Source organism: Colobus angolensis, unplaced genomic scaffold, assembly GCF_000951035.1.
Source record: "Colobus angolensis palliatus isolate OR3802 unplaced genomic scaffold, Cang.pa_1.0 Scaffold36, whole genome shotgun sequence".
In the NCBI taxonomy this organism is placed as follows: Eukaryota; Metazoa; Chordata; class Mammalia; order Primates; family Cercopithecidae; genus Colobus; species Colobus angolensis.
In genome coordinates, this window is record NW_012116932.1 from 3,652,972 (window position 1) to 3,673,012 (window position 20,041).

At 38.2% G+C, this 20,041-nt stretch overlaps 1 protein-coding gene across 1 annotated transcript in view; it reads right to left on the bottom strand.

The window, feature by feature from the left end:
• Positions 1 to 20,041, bottom strand: part of MYRIP (myosin VIIA and Rab interacting protein) — a 417,935-nt gene that overhangs the window by 176,592 nt on the left and 221,302 nt on the right. Inside the window, exon 3 of the mRNA XM_011953264.1 lies at positions 14,634 to 14,855. Coding sequence (XP_011808654.1) covers positions 14,634 to 14,835 — 202 coding nt within the window. The 5' untranslated portion in view covers positions 14,836 to 14,855. The remainder of the gene's footprint in view (positions 1 to 14,633; positions 14,856 to 20,041) is intronic.

The following is a 20,041-nucleotide window of genomic DNA, read 5'->3' on the forward strand; positions in this document are numbered from 1 at the left end:
GGTTAATGTTATGTTATGTATATTATACCACAATTTAAAAAGCAAAAAAAAAAAAAAATGTATCTTGTGAAATTTGGCCTTGAGGCAGGTTGGATTAGAGTCTGTTGTGAATTTTTGTTTTAGATGAAATAAGCACATGAAAAGTACCTGAAGAGTCATAGTAAATATGACAGTAAAGATAAAAAGTGGGTGGTGGTGCATAGCTTCTGTACACAACCACTGCCAGGATAAAGAGGGGGGAAGAGATGTGCAGGTACAATTAAAAAAGAGGACAGAGGGGCTTCCTTAGGATAGACAGTTTTAGTTCATAAGCTGAGTGAAGGAGCCGTAAGTATTTGTAATCTCATTCTTAATTCTATTATTATAACTTTACTATTACATAGCAAACTTTTAAAAATTGCACATCAAAGAAGACATTCATGTAGTCAAGTTGAAAAATGTTAGCTATATCATGTTAACTTAGCTTGATGATTAAAACTTTTGAGCAGAAAAAATGAAATGCCTATTGAGAGACAGTACAAATAGTTTTCATTTGATGTTTGTCTTGAAGCTGTAGTCTTCTACACGTATTTTTTAGTTTCTAGGGACTTCAAAAGTTAAAGTAATACACACTTAAGTTTATTAAATGATGATTTGAGTCTTAATATCCTCATTCACTGTATGATCCTATGAAGTCTTTCAGAAGGTACCTAAGTCTTCTCATTCACCAATTCCCAAGTGGTGGTGTCTTTAACTGCCTTAGGTCGATGCTGGGAAAAAAAATTATGGGAATTAATTATAGAAATTAAATTGTTTGCTGTGCTAAAAAAGACATACTACACATTGAGAAAATGGCTTCATAATCATAAGCAATGATATTGTGCTAAATATTTTATGAAGTAAAGGAAATACCCATGCAGCAACTTCAAAATGAAAACATCACAGTAATAGCTGTGAGTCATTGCAGCTAAGCCATTGCTAAGTGATTTATATGCTGTATCCCTCTTTTCCTCTACAATAATCTTTTGAGGAAAGTATTGTTATTTCCAAACTCAGAAGGGTTGAATAACTTGTCCAGGATCACCCAGCAAATAAGTGTCTAATCCAGCATTCAAACCCATTAATCTGTCTGATGCGTGAACTTAATGAATGGATATAGGGTGGAAAAGAACCCCAAAAGAAAGCAAAGCCCCACCCCTTTCTCTGGAAGATGTCGCTAGTAGAGGAAAATTCTGGCCTTCCCAAAACACAAGTTTTTAGTGCAGAAGATCATTACCTTTGATAACATATTTTAGGCTCCATCACTCCACGTGTGCACCACTGTGCCAGAGAAAGTATGAGTTCTGGGATAGGGATGGTCTGTGAGGAGCCACTGGGGCCTCTGAGCAGGACTTGCTGGGAGTTACCAAAGCATATGGTGCCAGTTCTTATAGCTCAGCATCATTCTCCTATCTTATGACATACGGAAGTTGTCTAGATTAACACATTAGCTTCTAATTGCTGTTTTAATCCATTCAAGGGTTCTGATGTGTTAGAAAAGAGATATTTTTCAATTCTCCTTCTTTTAACTTCAGCCCCTTTGAAACACCAGCTGCTTAGTCCCAAAATGCAATCCCAGTAACAAGCCTGCTTTGATGAGTCAGGCTGAGGCAAAATGTGAAGAACACCCTGGCTCCTGGCAGCCTTTGAGATAGGACTGTTTAGGCTTCTCCGAAATCTTAATTGAGGCTCTTTTTGTGAATCTGGAGTTTACCAGAATCCAGTAGATAGGGAACCAATCATGAGGGTGGAGAGAGGAAAGAAGAGAAGGTGTGGAAGGTGGGGGGGGTGTTGAGGTTCATTCCAGAGTAGTCCATAGTTGTTAAGCGGCAGTTCTTTAGGGCTCCTAGAGAAGCCCGCAACACTGTTGTTATCATATCAATAACAGCAGTTATTAATAATAGTAACCGATATTCACTAAACAGATAAATGTCAGGTACTGAAGCAAATTTCCTCATTTTAATCCTCACAACAACTCCAAGGGATGGGCATTGCTACCCCACCCTTTGCATAGTGAATAGTGGATTTCAATTCAAGTATTTAATTCCAGAGTCTGGAATTCCAACACACACCACAGACTGACAACTTTGGGAAGTTACCCAACCTGCTTCATTTTATAATGTGCTACGGGTTTTCAGTTAATCCAATTCGATCTATTAAACTAAAGCCATTTAGTGAAATCTAATCTATTAATTAACCTAAGTTATTTAGCGTCTTCGTGCTTAAGTTTCTCTATAAATATAATGGAGAAAATAATAGTACCTACCTCCTGGTATAATTATGAATATTTAAAGAGTTAATATTTATAATGCTCTGAGAGCAGTGCCTAGCACGTAGTGGTTGTTAAATAAAATTCTCTCTAAATAAAGCTTGCCCCTACAGCAGCTGGGAAATAGACATATTTATCCAGAAAAGAAAACCATAAGCCCAGAGAAGCTGTGGTATGGGAAAGACTCTGAGGAGAGACTAAAAGAGTATACTTGCTGTGCTTAGGGTCGTCAAGAAGTGGGATGCGGGCTTCCAGCTTGAGGTCAAAGGTCTAAAGTCAGCAAGTACTTAGCTGAAAACCAACCCCATAAGTTCTCCCATGTTCTCAATCAGGAAAACTGATAGGGAAGTTGGAAGCTGTAGAATAAACACTGCTAGGAGGCAAATGAATCATAAGATATGCATGGTGGTGGCAAGGGAAGTACCCCCTTGCCCTAACTAGCTTCATGTTTAATTACATCCCGAGGAACAGAAAGAATGTCCAGGCATGGTTCCCAAAGCAAGCTGGTGATCTTCAAAGAACCACACAAGCTTGCTAAAGAGCCAGGGATGCCTCTCACACCTCCTGGCTAAGCTTTTATCACTTCCTTAGCGGGGAGGAATTAGATGTTAACATCAAAACCCCTCTGTATCCTATTTCTTTTTGAATTGCAATAATGTTTATGTGAATGCTAATAATCATATATGGTTTAGTTCATGGCATGGATTTAGTCATTCTCAATTAATTCTCTTATTTCTGTATTATCCAGCTAAAGAAAACCTCCAGCTCATGTTAAAGTTGGAATCTATTGTGGGACTCTCAGCTTATACTTGCTGTCTAGATCCTGGTCCAAGACTGGCCAGAGTAGAGGAGCTATGTTTCTTAGTAAAAGGCATTGTAACAAGGTTTGTTTGGCCTGGATGTAACTCCTCAACCAAAACATTTGAAAACAGTAAAGTGCTATGGACAGATGAAACATGATTATAATGGGGATTATCTGTTATAAGGCCTCTTCATGTCCTTGGTATGGTATGGCTGAGTAATGAGAAGCAAACCAGAGAGATGGGCATATTCTTCCTCCAGAAGTCATCAAACATCTGAGTCACAGGTGCTTTTTATGTTTTTGGCTTTTTTCCCCCCTCAACTGGTGACAAACTGTTCAACTGTTGCCTCAATTTTAAAGAGCATTTTCTATTGATTTTCTCTCTTAATTTAAAGGTATCATCAATTAAGGACTAAATGAGGAACATTACCTATGATGGCAGTTTGTTTTCTATTTGACAGTCTTTTTATACTGGCACTTGAACAAAAGATAAACTTTCCCATTTTATTTTTTTCCTGAAAACTTTAAAGCACATTTGTAGCATATCTAATACTGCAGCTTATTATATTTTCAGGAGTAGTTTTCATCATAATGCCACTAAGATATATCAAGCATTGGTGTGATTAGTGGGGATGTACTTGATCAATTATATGCTAAAAAGGTGGTGATGAGGAAATGCCTAAAGGCTTCAAGACTGGGTACAAAACTTAAATATCAGAGTTTAAAGCAGTTAAAAATTTGCCATTTTTTCCCTGCCATGTAAATGAGCAAAGTCAGTGATGACATCTGCTAGGCTGGTAACTGTTAAAAGAAAATGGAGCTTAAGAACCCATGATTTCTTAAGTACGCTAATTGCTCCAAGGCCAAAAAATGTGGCCCTCTCAGTCATGTCCCTTGGTCCATGAATCTATAGTCAGTTAATAAGAACTATGCTATTAGCCAGTGTGATGTTTTGTCGGTTGCTAAAATCCCCAGTAATTTGAAAATATGCCTGTGGCAGACGCTGACGGTTGCCAAGGCATCCACTCCCCCTTCATCCTAGCTAACATCTAGCTAAAGTGTCAGAGAGAGAGACATTTATTTTAAGGAACTGGCTTATGAGATTGTGGAGGCCGGCAAGTCCACACTTTGTAGGGTGGATGGCAGGCTGGAGACCCAGGGAAGAGTGGATGTTGCAGCTTGAGTTTGAAGACAGACTGCTGGAAGAAATCCCTCTTCTTTGGGAAAGTCTTTTTTCTCTCAAGGCCTTTAGTGGATTGAATGAGGCTCACCCACATTATGAAGGGCAATTTGCTTTATTCAAAGTCTATTGATTTAAATTAATTTATCTAAAAAATATTTTCATAGCAATATCCAGACTAGTGTTTGGCTCAATACCTAGGTGATATGACCTAGCCAAGTTGACACATAAAATTAACCATCATAGTCCCTTATGCAAACAAACTCATGTTAATAAAAACCTATGGTGATCAGGCTATAAATGTATCCTAAATGCTCAGGTATTGTGGACATTACAGATTTAACAAAAAGCCTGTCAAACTTTGTATACCAAGGTAAAGCTTCATTTTTCTTCCTCTTTTAAATCCTATTAAAAGATGGATTGGGAGGCCAATGGGTTTCCAAAATAACTTAAAGATTTAATTCATCCCCTAATGTGCAATGTCATGGTATATACTTTCACTAAGAACACAGACTTCCAAGGATTCAATCATTCAGTGGATACCACCAACTCATACTCTGTGGTCCAGATAGGATAAATGTTCAAGCTGAAAGGCCTCAGGTAAGATGGACTGTAAGACAGCCAGAGTGACAAAGCAGTTAGCGGGAGTGCCAATGCTATACTCATGGGCTGTGAGGCCACTATGCTGTGTCGGGGCTGTGTTCCCTGATGGTTACTCCCCTGTTCAGGTCTGTTCTCACTACTACAGCTGCACAGGAAATCCAAGTGTGCAGTTAAGGGCCTTGTAGACACAGGTGCCTTCAAGAGGAAGCAGAAATCACCACCATTCTTTTGAGTTGAGGGAGCCCGGGCTGGCCATTGCTCTAAAGACTTAAACTAGGGTGCAGGGCCTGGTTGAGCAAGGAGGCCTGCTGAGCATTTGAAGGCAGGGGACCCAGAGGCTCAGGCTGTTTTCCTGAGGATATTGTAAGGAGACTCTTGAACTTGGGACTAACAAGGTAACCTTGGGATCACCACATAATCATTCCAGGTTTCAGATTTCCCCGGCCCTACATGTGGTTTATCACTTGCCCTTTGTAGAGTTCTTATAAGGATTAAATGAAACAACTCAGCTGAAAAGTCAAATTCAATCCCATACCCATAGCAAGTCCTCTTGATACATTTATTTGTTCTTTAATCTGTTGATATTAAAGAACTAGTGAATGGAAAATATGTTTAGCTTTCACTGGTGGCAATTTAAATTTTAAAGAATTGCTATTCACCTCACAGTCACTTAGGGTCACTTTGACAATGATTCAGATTGAGCACTGTGGTTACAGTCTCTACAGAGATCTGATTTAGACAGGGTGGTATCTTAACCTAAATTGTCCATTAATTGGGACTTCAAAATACACGTCCCCTTCAATGGCTCCTTTATCTCTGGGAAGCTAGGTGGTATCAGCTGTGTGACTTAAAGTGGGGCAGGGAGGCAGGAAAGGGCAACACTGGGCCGATAAAGGAGAGGATTTTGGAATGGGGAAGAGAGAAGGGAGCAAGTCCTACATTTCTTTATGTTTCTTTTATTTATTCCTGGTTATAAAAGCATGCATGCAAAATGTGGAAAACTTGGAAACTAAATTGTAAATAGAGGTAAGAGAAAAAGAATCCATAAGCTTAGCTCCTAAAGAATGACTACTCTTAACATCATTGATTGTATATTTCCTTTTCTAAGTTTTTTCTATGTTTTCCTTATTACATAGTGATTATACGTACCTTTTGCATTGCAGTTTTCAATCTAACATTTTAATATGAGAGTTTACCCGTGCTAACAAAATATGCACATTATTTTAAAGGCTTTATCATATTGTGTCAAGTTGAATGTGTCCTAACTTACTTCCACCATTTTATTATTGAGCATTTAGATTATGAATATTCTTTATATTACAAATTCAGTATAACTCATTTTCATACAACATTTAAAATACTCTCTTACATCATCAGTTATAGGTTTTCAAACATGGAATTACTGGGAAAAAGAGTGCTTGGATATGCTAAAGGCTTACATGATGGTAAAAGGTTGTGCACATTTATACTTTCCCTGCCATGGAAAAGAGTACCACTAATTTAATTTTAAAAACTACTTGAAGCACAAACCTCTATTCCCTTTATTTCTAATGAGGTTCAATACTTCCCCATATATTTGTTAACTTGTGCATATTCTTAGCCCACAGTGATAATTGTTTAATATATTTTTCAAAGGATATTACAAATACATTGGAGTATCTCTAAAGCATACTGTGGAATAAAACCCTGTCACTAGCAGCAATATGGATGAAACTGGAGGTCATTACATTAAGTGAAATAAGTCAGGCACAGAAAGACAAATATTATATGTTCTCATTCACACGTGGGCACTAAAAAGGTGGACCTCACGGAGGTAGAGAGTAGAATGGTGGTTACAAGTGTCTGGGAAAGGAAGTGAGGAGGAAGGGATGAAGAGAAGTTGGTTAAGGGGTACAAAAATACAGTTAAATGGAAGGAAAAAGTTATAGCATCCAATAGTATAGTAGAGAAATTAACAACAATTTATTGTATATTTCAAAATAGCTAGAAGAGAAGAATTGTAACATTTTCAACACAAAGAAAAGATAAATATTTCAGGTGATAGATATTCCAGTTACTCTGATTTGATCATGACACATTGTATACAGGTATCAAAATGTCACACATACCATCAAAATACATACAACTAAGATATATCAATAAAAATAAATAAATAAATAAAATATACTGTGGAGTTTATTCCAAAAGGACAAGATGCAATTTATGAAGTATGTGGGCTCTGTGAATACCAAGTAATAAGTGACTAGTTAGTGACAATTCCAAGGAAAAAGAAATGAAGCCTTAAGTTTTCTTAGAAAAACCAAAGCAAATGCCACAAACTTAATGAGCTGTGTTTTGATTTCAGTTCCAAGAATAATTTGTCTCCCATTCCCTGAAAACAATTTTCCAAATTGTTCTGTGTTAAAGGTAGTATAGGCACACCTTGGGCATATTGTGGGTTCGATCCCAGACCACCACAATAAAGTGACTATCACAAAAAAGTGAGTCACACAAATTTCTTGTTTCCCAGTGCATATAAAAGTTAGATAGACTATACTGTAGTCTATTAACTGTTGTGCACATAAAATTTATGTTGACAACATTCTGTAGTCTTTTAATTGTGCAACAGCATTGTGCCCAAAAAATGAACATAACTAATTAAAAATACATTATTGTTAAAGAAACACTAAAAATAATCTGAGCCTTCAGTAAGTTGTAATCTTTTGTTGGTTGAGGGTCTTGATGTCTGTCAATGGTTGCTAACTGATCGGGGTGGTGGATGCTGAGGGTTGGGGTGGCTTTGGCAGTTTCTTAAAATAAGACAATTATGAAGTCTGCCATGTTGATTGATCTTCCTTTCATGAAAGATTTCTCTGTAGCATGTGATGCTGTTTGATAGCATTTTACTTGCAGTAAAACTTTTTCAAAGTTGAAGTCAATCCTCTCAAACCTGGGCTACTGCTTTATCAACTAAGTTTATGAACTATTCTAAATCATTTTTTGTCAGTTTCAACAATGTTCATAGTATCTTGACCAGGAGTAGATTCCATTTCAAAAAACCATTTTCTTTGCTCATTCGTAAGAGGCAACTCTTCACCTGTTCAAGTTTTCTCATGAGATTGCAGCAATTCAGTACATTGTCAGGCTCCACTTCTAATTCTAGTTCCCTTGCTATTTCTAACACATCTGCAGTTACTTCCTCCACTGAAGTCCTGAATACCTCAAAGTCATCAATGTGGGCTGGAATCAACTTTTTCCAAACACCTGCTAATATTTTTACCTCTTCTTACAAATCACAAATGCTCTTAATGACATCTAGAATGGTGAATCCTTTCCAAAAGGTTGTTTTCAATTTACTTTGCCAAGATCTATCAGAAGAATCACTATCTGTGGCTGTTATAGCCTTATGAAATGTATTTCTGAAATAATAAGACTTAAAAGTCAAAATTACTGCTTGATCCTGGGCTGCAGCATGGATGTTATGTTAGCAGACATGAAAACAACATTCATCTCCTTTTATATTTTCATCAGAGCTCCTGGGTGATCAGATGTGTTGCCAATGAGCAACAATATTTTGAAAGGAATCTTTTTTTTTTTTTTTTCTGAGCAGTAGGTCTTAACAGTGGGCTTAAAATATTCAATAAACCATGCTGTAAACATATGCATTATCATTCGGGCTTTGTTGTTTTCTTTATAGAACACAGGCAGAGTAAATTTAGCATACTTTTAAGGGACCTAGGATATTTGGAGTGCTAAATGAGCATTGGCTTCAACTGGAAGTCACCAGTTGCATCAGCCCCTAACAAGACAGCCTGCTCTTTGAAGCCAGGTATTGACTTCTTTTTAGTTATGAAAGTTGTAGATGGCATTTTCTTCCAATAAAAGGTTGTTTTGTCAACACTGATGAAATCTATTGTTTAGTGTAGCCACCTTAATCAATGATCTTAGCTAGATCTTCTGGATAACCTACAGCTCCTCCATCAGCACTTGTTGCTTCACCTTGCACTTTTATGTTATAGAGATGGATTCTTTCCTTAAACCTCATAAACCAACCTCTACTAGCTTCAAACTTTTCCACTGCAGCTTCCTCACCTCTCTCAGTGTTCACAGAATAGAAGAGTTAGGGCCTTGCTCTGAATATGGCTTTGACTTAAGGGAATGTTGTGGCAGGTTTGACCTTCTATCCAGACCACACAAACTGTCTCCCCATCAGCAATAAGGCTGTTCCATTTTATCATTCATGTGTTCACTGGAGTAGCACTTTTAACTTCCTTCAAGAGCTTTTCCTTTGCATTCACAACCTGGCTAACTGGCTCAAGAAACCTAGCTTTTGGCCTATCTTGGTTCTCAACATGCCTTCCTCGCTAATCATTTCTAACTTTGATTTAAGGTGAGAGATGTGCAACTTTTCTTTTTTTTTTTTTCTGAACACTTAGAGGCCATTATAGGGCCATTAATTGACTGAATTTAGTATTGTTGTGTCTCAGGGAATAAGGAGGCCTGGGGAGAGGGAAAGAGATGTGAGAACCACCAGTCAGTGGAGCAGTCAGAATACACACAATACTGATAGATTAAGTTTGTCCTGTCTTATATGGGTGTGGTTTGTGGTGCCCCCAATTATAATAGCAACATCAAAGATCACTGATTACAGATGACCATAACAATAATAATGAGAAAGTTTGATATATAACAGAAAAGCCTGAAGTATTGTAAGAATTACCAAAATGTGACACAGAGACATGAAGTGAGCCTATGCTATTGGAAAAAGTACCCTCGACAGACTTGCTCAATGCAGGGTTGCCACAAACCTTCAATTTGAAAAAATGTAATATCTGTGAAGCATAGCAAAGTAATATACAATAAAATGAGATATATCTATGGCAGTACAAAATGACAAAAATTAGAGTGAACAATTTTTATAATGAAGCAAAGAGCTAGAAAGCCAATTTGTTTCCAGGGAAAGTAGGAATGTTGTTCCCAAACCAATTAGACCCAAAATGATTATGACTGATATGTGTGGTCTGGGCTCACTCTGAAAAGTTTTGTTTCCTAAAGAAGACCTTAAAATACAAGTACTATATGTCTTTATTCATAATGTTTGAATGAATGCATACAACAAATTGTCAAGAAGATAAACCTATATATAATGAAAAAATGACAAAGCGGATGATTCAGTAGTATCCCATTTTCTGTATAACTTCCAAAATAAGTAATTCATCATTCATTCTATAATATATTTAATTTTTTAATCTCCCAAAGCTAAAAATTTTAGACTAACACTGATAACAGAAATACATTTTAATGCAAAATATATGAAACAAAATGACTAACAAAGAACCAAATGATTATAATTACAACTTTAAAATACTCAAAATGCTTTAACTGAACTAAATAATCAAACAGAACAGTAGGAAATATAGACTGTTTTTCATTGAGATGAAAAGAAGAAAGTTAAAGTTATAGGTTACCACCTTTTTCTTAAAGACTTGACACTGTCTGGGTCCTCTCCTGATGGATGCCATGTTTCTAATACGACTCTCTCATTTAGAGCTGCACAAGAGACAGCCCCAGGTATTTTATACAGTTATTACTTCTGAAGCTATTCATATTGTAGCATGAATGTCTACCTTTAATTCCTGCTCCTAATTTTTTGTGGACAATAATTTTTATTATTATAATTATTCACAGCCCATAGTATCTCAAAAAACATATGCATATGGTAGCCACTGGACAAATAGCTAGAAATTAAACCAATGTAACAAAAATGGTTTTATTTAAATAAGGAAAGGAATGTACCTCATGGGTAGCGGAGAGTGAATATGGGTCTGAAAGTGGCCTCACAAAAGTGGTCGTCTGTGTAACCTCACAGATTTGCTATCAACTATTGAGATTTCATACACAAACACAAAATGTGCTCTTCTTAGAATCTGACACACAATGTTTTAAAAACTCACTTGCTTGACAATGAAAATTCTAGAAGAAAGTGCCAAAGACTAGCATCTAAAGTAAATCAGTTCTAACCAAGAAGGGAGTTTCAGATTGAATGAAGGGCAGAGGAGCTACTGGACAAAGTGGACAAGCAGCACTGAGTGTCCACACTGCCACAATATTCAAGTCACATAATCCTTAAATGTGTTACATGATGAATTTGGCTGTAGCACTTGTGTAATGTTGAAGGGTTACACAGTTTGTTGCTATATAAATAAAATTAACTCCTCTAAGGCATCCTTCAAAAAACAAGAATGTGATCCAGGTACAACATAAAAGACTGTCTGCTCATAGGCCATACAACTGTGGTACTTTGAAAGACATACTTCTCTGTCAAGCTGGGTCTTAGAGACATTTCAGGAAGCAAAAACATGCCACATATTTCATGGATTTCTTTCCTAGACAGGTTCCTGTGATTGAATTGAGCAATACAGAAAAATAGGGAATGAACTAAGTTTCTCTATCCCTTTGGGTTTCAGCCAATAATAATCTCAAGACATAATACAAGATTAAAGCAGGAACATTTCCAATTTCTCCTCAGCATCCCCTTTCTGCCAGCTTTGATTAAACAAGTGTGGGTATGTTCTATTTGAGCTAGACACATTGAATGTAGAAGACTCCTCGGTAACCCTCCTCTTTCTTAAAAAAAACAAAAACAAAAAAAGGAACAAGGGCACACTGGCTGTTGCATGTCTTTCCAAGTATCCTTCTATGAATGGTTCTTTATTTTATAATGCTCAGCTTCTGAGACTCAGGAGCTGTCATGCAATGTTGACACGAACATGATGCAAGATTAAGTGAAATGGGACTACCTAAGCCTCCTGCCTCCTCATTAAGTTGCTAGAAATATGAAATGAAAACATAAAATATAGTCTTGGCAGCCATTGCTGATTTTTTTACAACTTATTTTTCCAATATCTGACAAATTCTTGAGACAACATTGTATGAGAGAAATAGCAAATGGTTGGAATCAGAAGATCTTGCTTTTGCAAGGCAAAGTTCTTCCATTTATAAGTGATGTGATTCTGAGGTGGTGCAGGAACTACTCAGCCTTGCTGGTATTTGATAAATGCAATGTGCCATTTAATTGTAACTAATAATAGACCCCTGCATACAACTCATCGTGAATGTGGGGTCGAGAGGCTGTGACTGCACTCTATTGCTACTAACCGTTTAGTAAATTTGGTGACTTTTCTTACCCGGGGAGAAGAGGAATAGGTACATATTGAAAGAAATGAAACCGTGTAGGTACTGATACTTCCTTTTATTTGTAGGGGAATATGTTGAAACACAGTATAGTATGCTTCAATAACTGCTAGTGTTTGGCATTCCAATGATTTCACCATCCCTTAAAGATCAAACCCCAATTCTTCACGCAAACTGACCCAATCATTTGCCATCATTCTGCTACAATAGTGGTCTGCTTCAGGCCCTCCACACACCTTGGGGGACTCTGTTTTGTTTGCTCATGCCACACCTTGTCTGAGAGTGTCTCCTGATTCCTCCTCTCCAACTGAGTTCTATCTAGGATGCCCTCCTTTTCCATGAAATCCCTTTAGGACATCTAATACTCTCTGAGTCCTTTTCTCTAAAATTCCTAAAGCCTCATTTTGTACTATGCATCTGGCTGCTATTGAACATTGTCCTGTTCTATTTGGGTCACAAACTCATGTGCTTTCTATGTGCCAGGCTCTGGTGCTACAAATGGAGTTGACGAAGACAGTGTTCCTGTCCTGGCGGTGTTTACCACCAGTTGGTAACAAATGTCAGTGTAGCGCATGCAGCCATGGCAGATGTTTGAGTCAAATGCTACACAGGACTTGCCCAACTTGGTAGGTGCAGAATCATAATATGCAGTCATCTCACTTTCTCCAACTCCTTATGTCTCTTGCATCCTGATCTTCTAGTTCCCTCTTCTCATTTAAGAAAAACTTGACACCTGGCTCATTCTTCACTTCCATACTGTGGCACTATCCTGGTTTTTTCCAATCATATAGGCACTGGTATTTTAGTCCCTTAACTTCGTCTAGACGTTGTCTCCTCTTCCCATGGTCACCACTCAACTGATCTACTTTAGAAATTCATCTTTTTCTCTATATAGAATTTTCATTTTTTCCAATTTTCTTTGTCAAGTACTCCCACCGTGACAGTTCTTCGACTTTACCAGATACTTCTGGTTGATTGACCCCTGCATTTTCTCCCCATCCATCCAGAGCCCCTTTCTGTTTTTCCTTACTATCCAGATTCTGTCTTTACTTTCTTCACTGTCCAATATCCTTAACTCCATTACCCTCTGACCTGTCCCAAGCCTCACAAAAACTCACAATCTGTGGGAAGATTGAAAGAAAACAGATTCATGATTAGTAACAGGAACTTGACTCGAATGTCTGCATCTCCAACTCCTGTAATGCCTATTTAGATCTACTCTTATTTCTTCCAACATCCAACTGTCTTGTTCTCAGTGCTTCACCTTACCCCACCTTGACTGAGAAATAGAAGGCATGGATGAACCTCTCTCTGTTGATCACTCTCAGACGTATGTTCATCTACAATCCCAGTCTCCTCCTTCCCTTCGTTGTTGCAGGACTTTTCCTCCTCCTTTCAAGCTGCCATGTGGGGACCCAGATGGGCTCCTTGCTCTGACAAAGTCAGACACAAGACCTGCGCAGCACCCAGCCTTGGGTACTGGGTGCTCAAAGAACCACTTTTCTGTTTCAGCTTGTGTCTCTGGAATGAATGAATATATATATATATATATATGTATGTATTTTTTTTTTTTTGTAGCCCAGAGCCTGATTCCTTGGAGACCCCAAAAAAACTTGGCAGCTGTCCCCATTAACTAGCTCTTTGGGAAATTTCTAGGTCTTGATGAATTACAGGATACAAGAGAGTAAACAGGGCAGGGAGAGGACAAAGGAGGAAAGAAGGAAAAGGTATGGGAGTCAGGGGCTTCTGAATGTGTGCTCCCAGGACCTGCTCATCTCAGCTTCACTCACTAACAGTCATTTTGGAAGCATGCAGCAAATACGAATCACAATGCACACTACAGATGCTAGGATCAGCACAGACAAATACCAAACACTGGTTTATCAAACTCATCAGTTTCCAAATACTCAACAGATCAAATAAGTACTCTGCTAGTCATTGAGGGAGAATGTGAAATGCCATGCTTGTTACTTCCTTCACAAGGTTGTCTTCATCTCCCCTTTCACAGTATTGATTCTTTTTTATCTTTTACAATCTTGCTTTTATTTATTGTCCTCTATGAAGCTTTCCCCAAGCCACAGGGCCAATCTCTCCTTGCTCAGTGCCCCCATACCCAACATACAAGTTAGTCAGGGCATGTATCTTCACATATGAAGGCCCAGCACTTATGTATCACACCATCCGCTATGCCTCTGAGTCACTCATAATTGGCCTAATTCACCATCATGTTTCCTGCACCCAGCATAATTCCTAAGAATCCAACACATGCTTGTGGAATGAATGAACGAAAGGATGAGACCAGATGAGAAATTCCAAAAAGATGAATAACATATATAGGAGCTACATCTTCAATCCCAAGAAAGCCCTTTCCATTTACGCCCAGGTGCTCCTGGGTGGCCCCCTCTCATCCTCCCTATAAAGATCAACCGGTTTCCTTATCCATGCATCTCTCTTCAGTAAGCTCTTTACTTTGGTCAATACTCTGTGTTGATCTACCAATGATAGCTGGTCCTACCTGACTGAAGGAAGTGGCAGGTGAATCTCTCTAAATCACCAGCGTAGACCCTGGGAATGCACCAGCTACTCACCTCGCTTGCTGGCAGACGCAGCAGACCCAGGCTTTTTCATGCTTCTGGTAGGAGCAGCAGCTCTTGCAGACATTGAACTTGCAATCTCCACACTGGCGCTTGGTGTTGACGAGGAAGGTGAAGGGCGAGCAGCAGCGCATGCAGCAGTGCTCCACGAACTGCTGGTGCTTCGAGAGGATGCTGCACTTGCTGCCTTCCTCATCCAGCTTCTGCTTCAGCTCACTGGGAAACCAAGGTAGGGGAAACGGGAGGAGGAGAGAAACACAACATCAGGTCAGAGGCTGTCTCCCCAAAGCACCCACCTTGGCCCTCCCTTAGGCCAAGCTACCATGTAGGACCTTCCTGGAAAACAAGAGAACTCAGAAAGATCAACTGCTCAACATTATGACCAGAGAAGAATCCAACACATGCTTGTGGATTAGTTTTGTGTACTCCTGTACGTCAGATTTTCTATGAGAAAGCATGAAAACCTTATTACTTACATTTCAGAGACTACATTGAGATACAAGTTATTAAAAGACTAATAAGCACATCCTTGAAAAATAAAACCTTTAACTTAATTAATGTCTTTTTAAAGGAGCAGGAGATCACTTATGATAAAACATTAATCCTCACACAGCCCAGCTGGGAATATGATAAATGCAGTCCTGGCTTTATTTAACATCCCTGGAAACTGAAGTACCCAAGGATTTTAAAAGCTTTCAAATCTATATGAGTCAATAAGGATTCTATGGGTGATGGGCAGATCAAGGCACTTGTGATTCAGAGTTGGATAAAAGAACAATTCTGTTCTTCTAAAAAACTCCTGAACACTGGGCACACAGCCAACCACATTAATGCAAAACATGACAGTGCATACACTCCTCTCTGTACTCAGTGAGAAGAAAAATACACTGCAAACAGGTTGAGTAACCTGGGGGAAAAATGAAAAAAAATTTCCTCTGAATCAGCAGGTTTGAGTTGTTTTTTGTGCTACAAAAATGGGGGCCCCCAAAGAACAGTAGAAAAATTATTATTTTTACTACTATTTTACTATTACTATACTATATTACTAGACTATAATTTTTACTATTTTAGTACTACTATATTACTACACTACTACTTTTACTATTTTCCTACTGTTACACACTATCATTATAATAGTAAAATACAGTCACCCACTTTATAATGGTTCAACTTATGATTTTTCAACTTTCTGATGATGCAGAAACTATATGGATTCATTAAAAAGCACCAGAAAGTGATACAATACTCTATCATGATGCTGAGCATGGCAGCAGTGAGCCACAGCTCCCAGTCAGCCATGAGGTCATGAGGGATATAGTCTACGGTGTACTATGTTTTACTATGTTGTCCGATGACTTTGCCCAGCTGCAGGCTAATGTAAGTGTTCTGGGCATGTTTAAGTTGGCTGGGCTAAGCTGTAATGTTCAGTAGGTTAGGTGTATTAAATGCATTTTCAACTTGTGATAGTTTCAACTTATGATGGGTTTACTAGGACGCAATCCCACTGTAAATCAAGGAGCATCTATATTTTACTGCAGCATTTTACTATGATAATACTTGAAAGTATTTTACTACTTTTACTGCTACTATTGTTTTACTACTGTTTTACTTCATTACTTTTTTTTAACTTTTTATCTTTACTACTATTTTTATTTTTACTATGACTATTTACTACTCTTTACTACTATTACTATTTTTCTGTACCCAGTTGTGATTATGCAGTTAATACTGGATATATTTATGATGTATGTGGCAAATGTTTTCTCTTGTTCTGTCCTTGTCTTTTTATGTTTATGGTGTTTATTCTTGTTTAGAAATGCTTAATTTTTCTGTAGTTAAATCTGTCAGGCTTTTCTTTCATGGACATTGGGCTTTATGTCTTGCTTGAGAAGGCCTAGACCACCCCATCAGTTTATGTACATAGTCAATTAGCCCCTGTATAGGTTGAAGGTTGGCCCTCTCAAATGATATGCCCATGCCCTAAATCACTGGAAACTGTAGCTTTTACTTTATTTGGAGAAGGGGTCTTCTTATAAATTAAGAATATCGAGATGTAGTTATCTTGCATTTTCTGAGTGAGCTCTAAATCCAATGACAACTGTCCTTTAAGAGACACACAGAGAAGGCAATATGAAGACAAAAGCAGAGATTGGAGTGCTGTGGCTACAATCCCAGTAACACCAAGGTTTGCCAGAAGCCACCAAAAGCTAGGAAAGAGGCATGGGCAGATTCTCCCCCAGAGACTTGGGAGGGAGTGTGGCCCTGCCAACGCCTTGATTGTAGACTTTTGATCTCCGGAAGAGGGAGATGATACATTCTTGTTGTTTTAAGCCACCTGTTTGTGGTAATTTGTTACAGCAGCCTCAGGAAACTAATATAGTTTCTCCTTTTTTTTTTTTAAAAAAAAAAGGAAAACAGTAAGTACAAACTTTCCTCAACACTATATCCTCATCTAGTTACCACTCTCTAGTAGTCCTAACCTCTTCTAGTTAAAATTCCTGAAAGAACCATCCCTGGTGGTCAGTATATGTTCTTTATTCCCATCACTCCTGGGTCCACTCCAGTGGACCTTTTGTTCTTTTTCTTAAATAAAACAAAAGCTCTGCTGGAGATCCCCCACTAACCTTCATGTTGAAAGATCCAAGGGGACTTTCTAGGCCTTGTCTTACCTGATTATTCTTCCATTCTTGAAATACTCTCTTCCCTTCCTCGTGTTACTCTTGTTTTCCTTAGCCCTTTTCCAATTCCTTTGCAAGCTATCTCTTCCTCCTGTTCTGACTTTTTAAATGTTAGACAAGACTTTTTAAGGCATAAAATATTTATTCACTAATGAAGATTATTTTCAACATTAATGTTAACCTTTTACTGAATAGATTGTTTAAGTCATGGTCTATGTGACTAGGTAGCCTTTCTCCACCCCAACTTTCCTCAAGCATGGACAAATCCCTTCTTTTCAGTTCACTGAAGCAGCAGACTGTCAGGTGTGGTGGGTGATGGACATTTATTACCAATGGCTTAAGGTAGTGGAAGGTGATGGAAGAGAAGCTCAGCTCCAGGCAGAACAGAAAACCATTTCATGTGGGCACACTGCAGTTAAAGTCCTCAGCCACCATCTCTGGGATTCCTTCTGAGGCCCTGTCACTGGACATGTTGCTGTGCCATCTCTGCCTCTCCAGGTTCCCATATGTCCCCTCTCTTCTCTTATTCCAGGGCCCTTCATGGCTGATTAGAGGAAAATTATCCAAAGCTGTGACCTAACTGATAAAAAATGGCTGCATATGTAGGAGTCACCCTTGTCTGACTCACAAGGCATGGGAGTAAATGAATCAGGACACAGGTAAGCAAGAAGGAAGATCACGAGAATTATCTTTCTTTCTCTCCCCCACCCCCTTGTTCCCTCTCTCTCCTTCCCCTGTCCCCATATTTTTAAATTAAAAGGATGGTATTATTTATACTGTTTTAATTATGAAACCTAAAAAATGGTCCATTTTTGTTTAGGTTTTCAAGTGTGTTGGTATAAAGTGGTTCACAGATTCTCTCATGATTATAAGATCTCTGCTACCTCTGTCATTATATCCCTCTTTTCTTTCAGAATATTGTTTATTTGGCCCTTGTTCAGTAAGTTCAGAGGTTTACTTATTTCATTAATTTTAAGGATAACTAGCTTTGAGTTAGGTTGATGGCTGTCTACACTGCTTATTTGTTCTCCATTGCAATAAGGTCCAGTCTTTATTGTTTCTTCCTTCTACTGGTTTGAGTTTATTATTTTCTCTAACCTTTAACAAGTAAAATTTTTTAAAGTAAATGGACTTTTAACATTTACTCTTTCCTAATCTATGCATTTAAGGCTATAAAATTTTCTCAACACATCTCTTTTGTTGTACCTTGCAGGTTTTAAATAAGAAAATTTTTATTGTCATTTAGTCTTACATATTTTATAATTCTCAGATTTAAAATTTTCCAAATTTGTGGCTTTTGTTATTAACTTTTTTTAACATTTTGATCAGAGAGTCTCAAATAAATTCTTTGGTATTCATTGAGACTTTCATTATAGCTTCATGGTTAGCCAATTTGTGTAAAGCCCATGTGTGTTTGAAAAGAATGTTTATTCTCTACCGACTGATAACAAGATGTTAACCAAAAAGTCACTGAGGCAGGTCTCAATGGATAGAGGTTAATTGAGCCAAGGTTGAGGACACTTCCGGGAAAAACACAAGTCATGGGAGCATCTGTGACCTGAGATTTTTCCAAAGAGGGTTTTGGGAACTTCAGTATTTAAAGGAGAAAGTCTGAGCCAGAGAGAAAACAGGAAGTGGGGGTAGGCAATGATGTAAATGGTTACATTCTTGTGAGGCTCTGATTAGCATTCACAAATCTACATTTCACATGTGAAAAGAGGGCATAGAGGGAAAAGTCAATTCTGCATCCATCTCAGGGTAGGCAGAAGGATGATTTCTGGTCTTGTCATTGTCCTGTACCTGTGACGTTAAGCTGGTAATTGACATTGTCAGATAAGAGTCAGCAGAACTCAGTTTTAAGACTAGTTTATAGGGGGATATGTATCCTGAAAGATTTAGTGGCTCACAAGGAATTTCCTTGTGAAAAATTTGTGAGGAAGACCATCTGGGGCAATATGTGTTGTAAAAGGAACATAAAGTCCCTGGAACCCAAACCCACTAAACCAAAGGGAAAAGTCAAGCTGGGAACTAGGCCATGCAAACCTGCCTCCCTTTGTTCCTAAATAGACAACTACAAGATAAAAGGCTACGTACCTCCCTTGCAATTTGCTCACAAGGAAGGCCCTTTAGTTCCTTTCAATTTTACCCTGACAGTGTAAATTAACATCTTGTCTTCACAGGCACGGGACAAAGGACTGAATTAAAAGTGACTTGGCTCACCTGAGACAAATGTGTGTCTGACTGCTTTCTGTACTCCATGATTATTATATCTTGTGCAAAAAATGCAGAGTCATTGAGAGTGAGACAAATATATTTATATTGAAATTACTAATAGATTTGGACTTTTTTCGACTATGCTATGTTTTATTTTCTTTTTTTTTTATTATTACACTTTAAGTTCTAGGGTACATGTGCACAATGTGCAGGTTTGTTACATATGTATACATGAGCCATGTTGGTGTGCGGCACCCATTAACTTGTCATTTACATTAGGTATGTCTCCTAATGCTATCCCTTCCCCCTCCCCCTTCCCCACAATAGGACCCGGTGTATGATGTTCCCCTTCCTGTGTCCAAGTGATCTCATTGTTCAATTCCCACCTATGAGCGAGAACATGCGGTGTTTGGTTTTCTGTTCTTGCGACAGTTTGCTGAGAATGATGGTTTCCAGCTGCATCCATGTCCCTACAAAGGACACGAACTCATCCTTTTTTATGGCTGCATA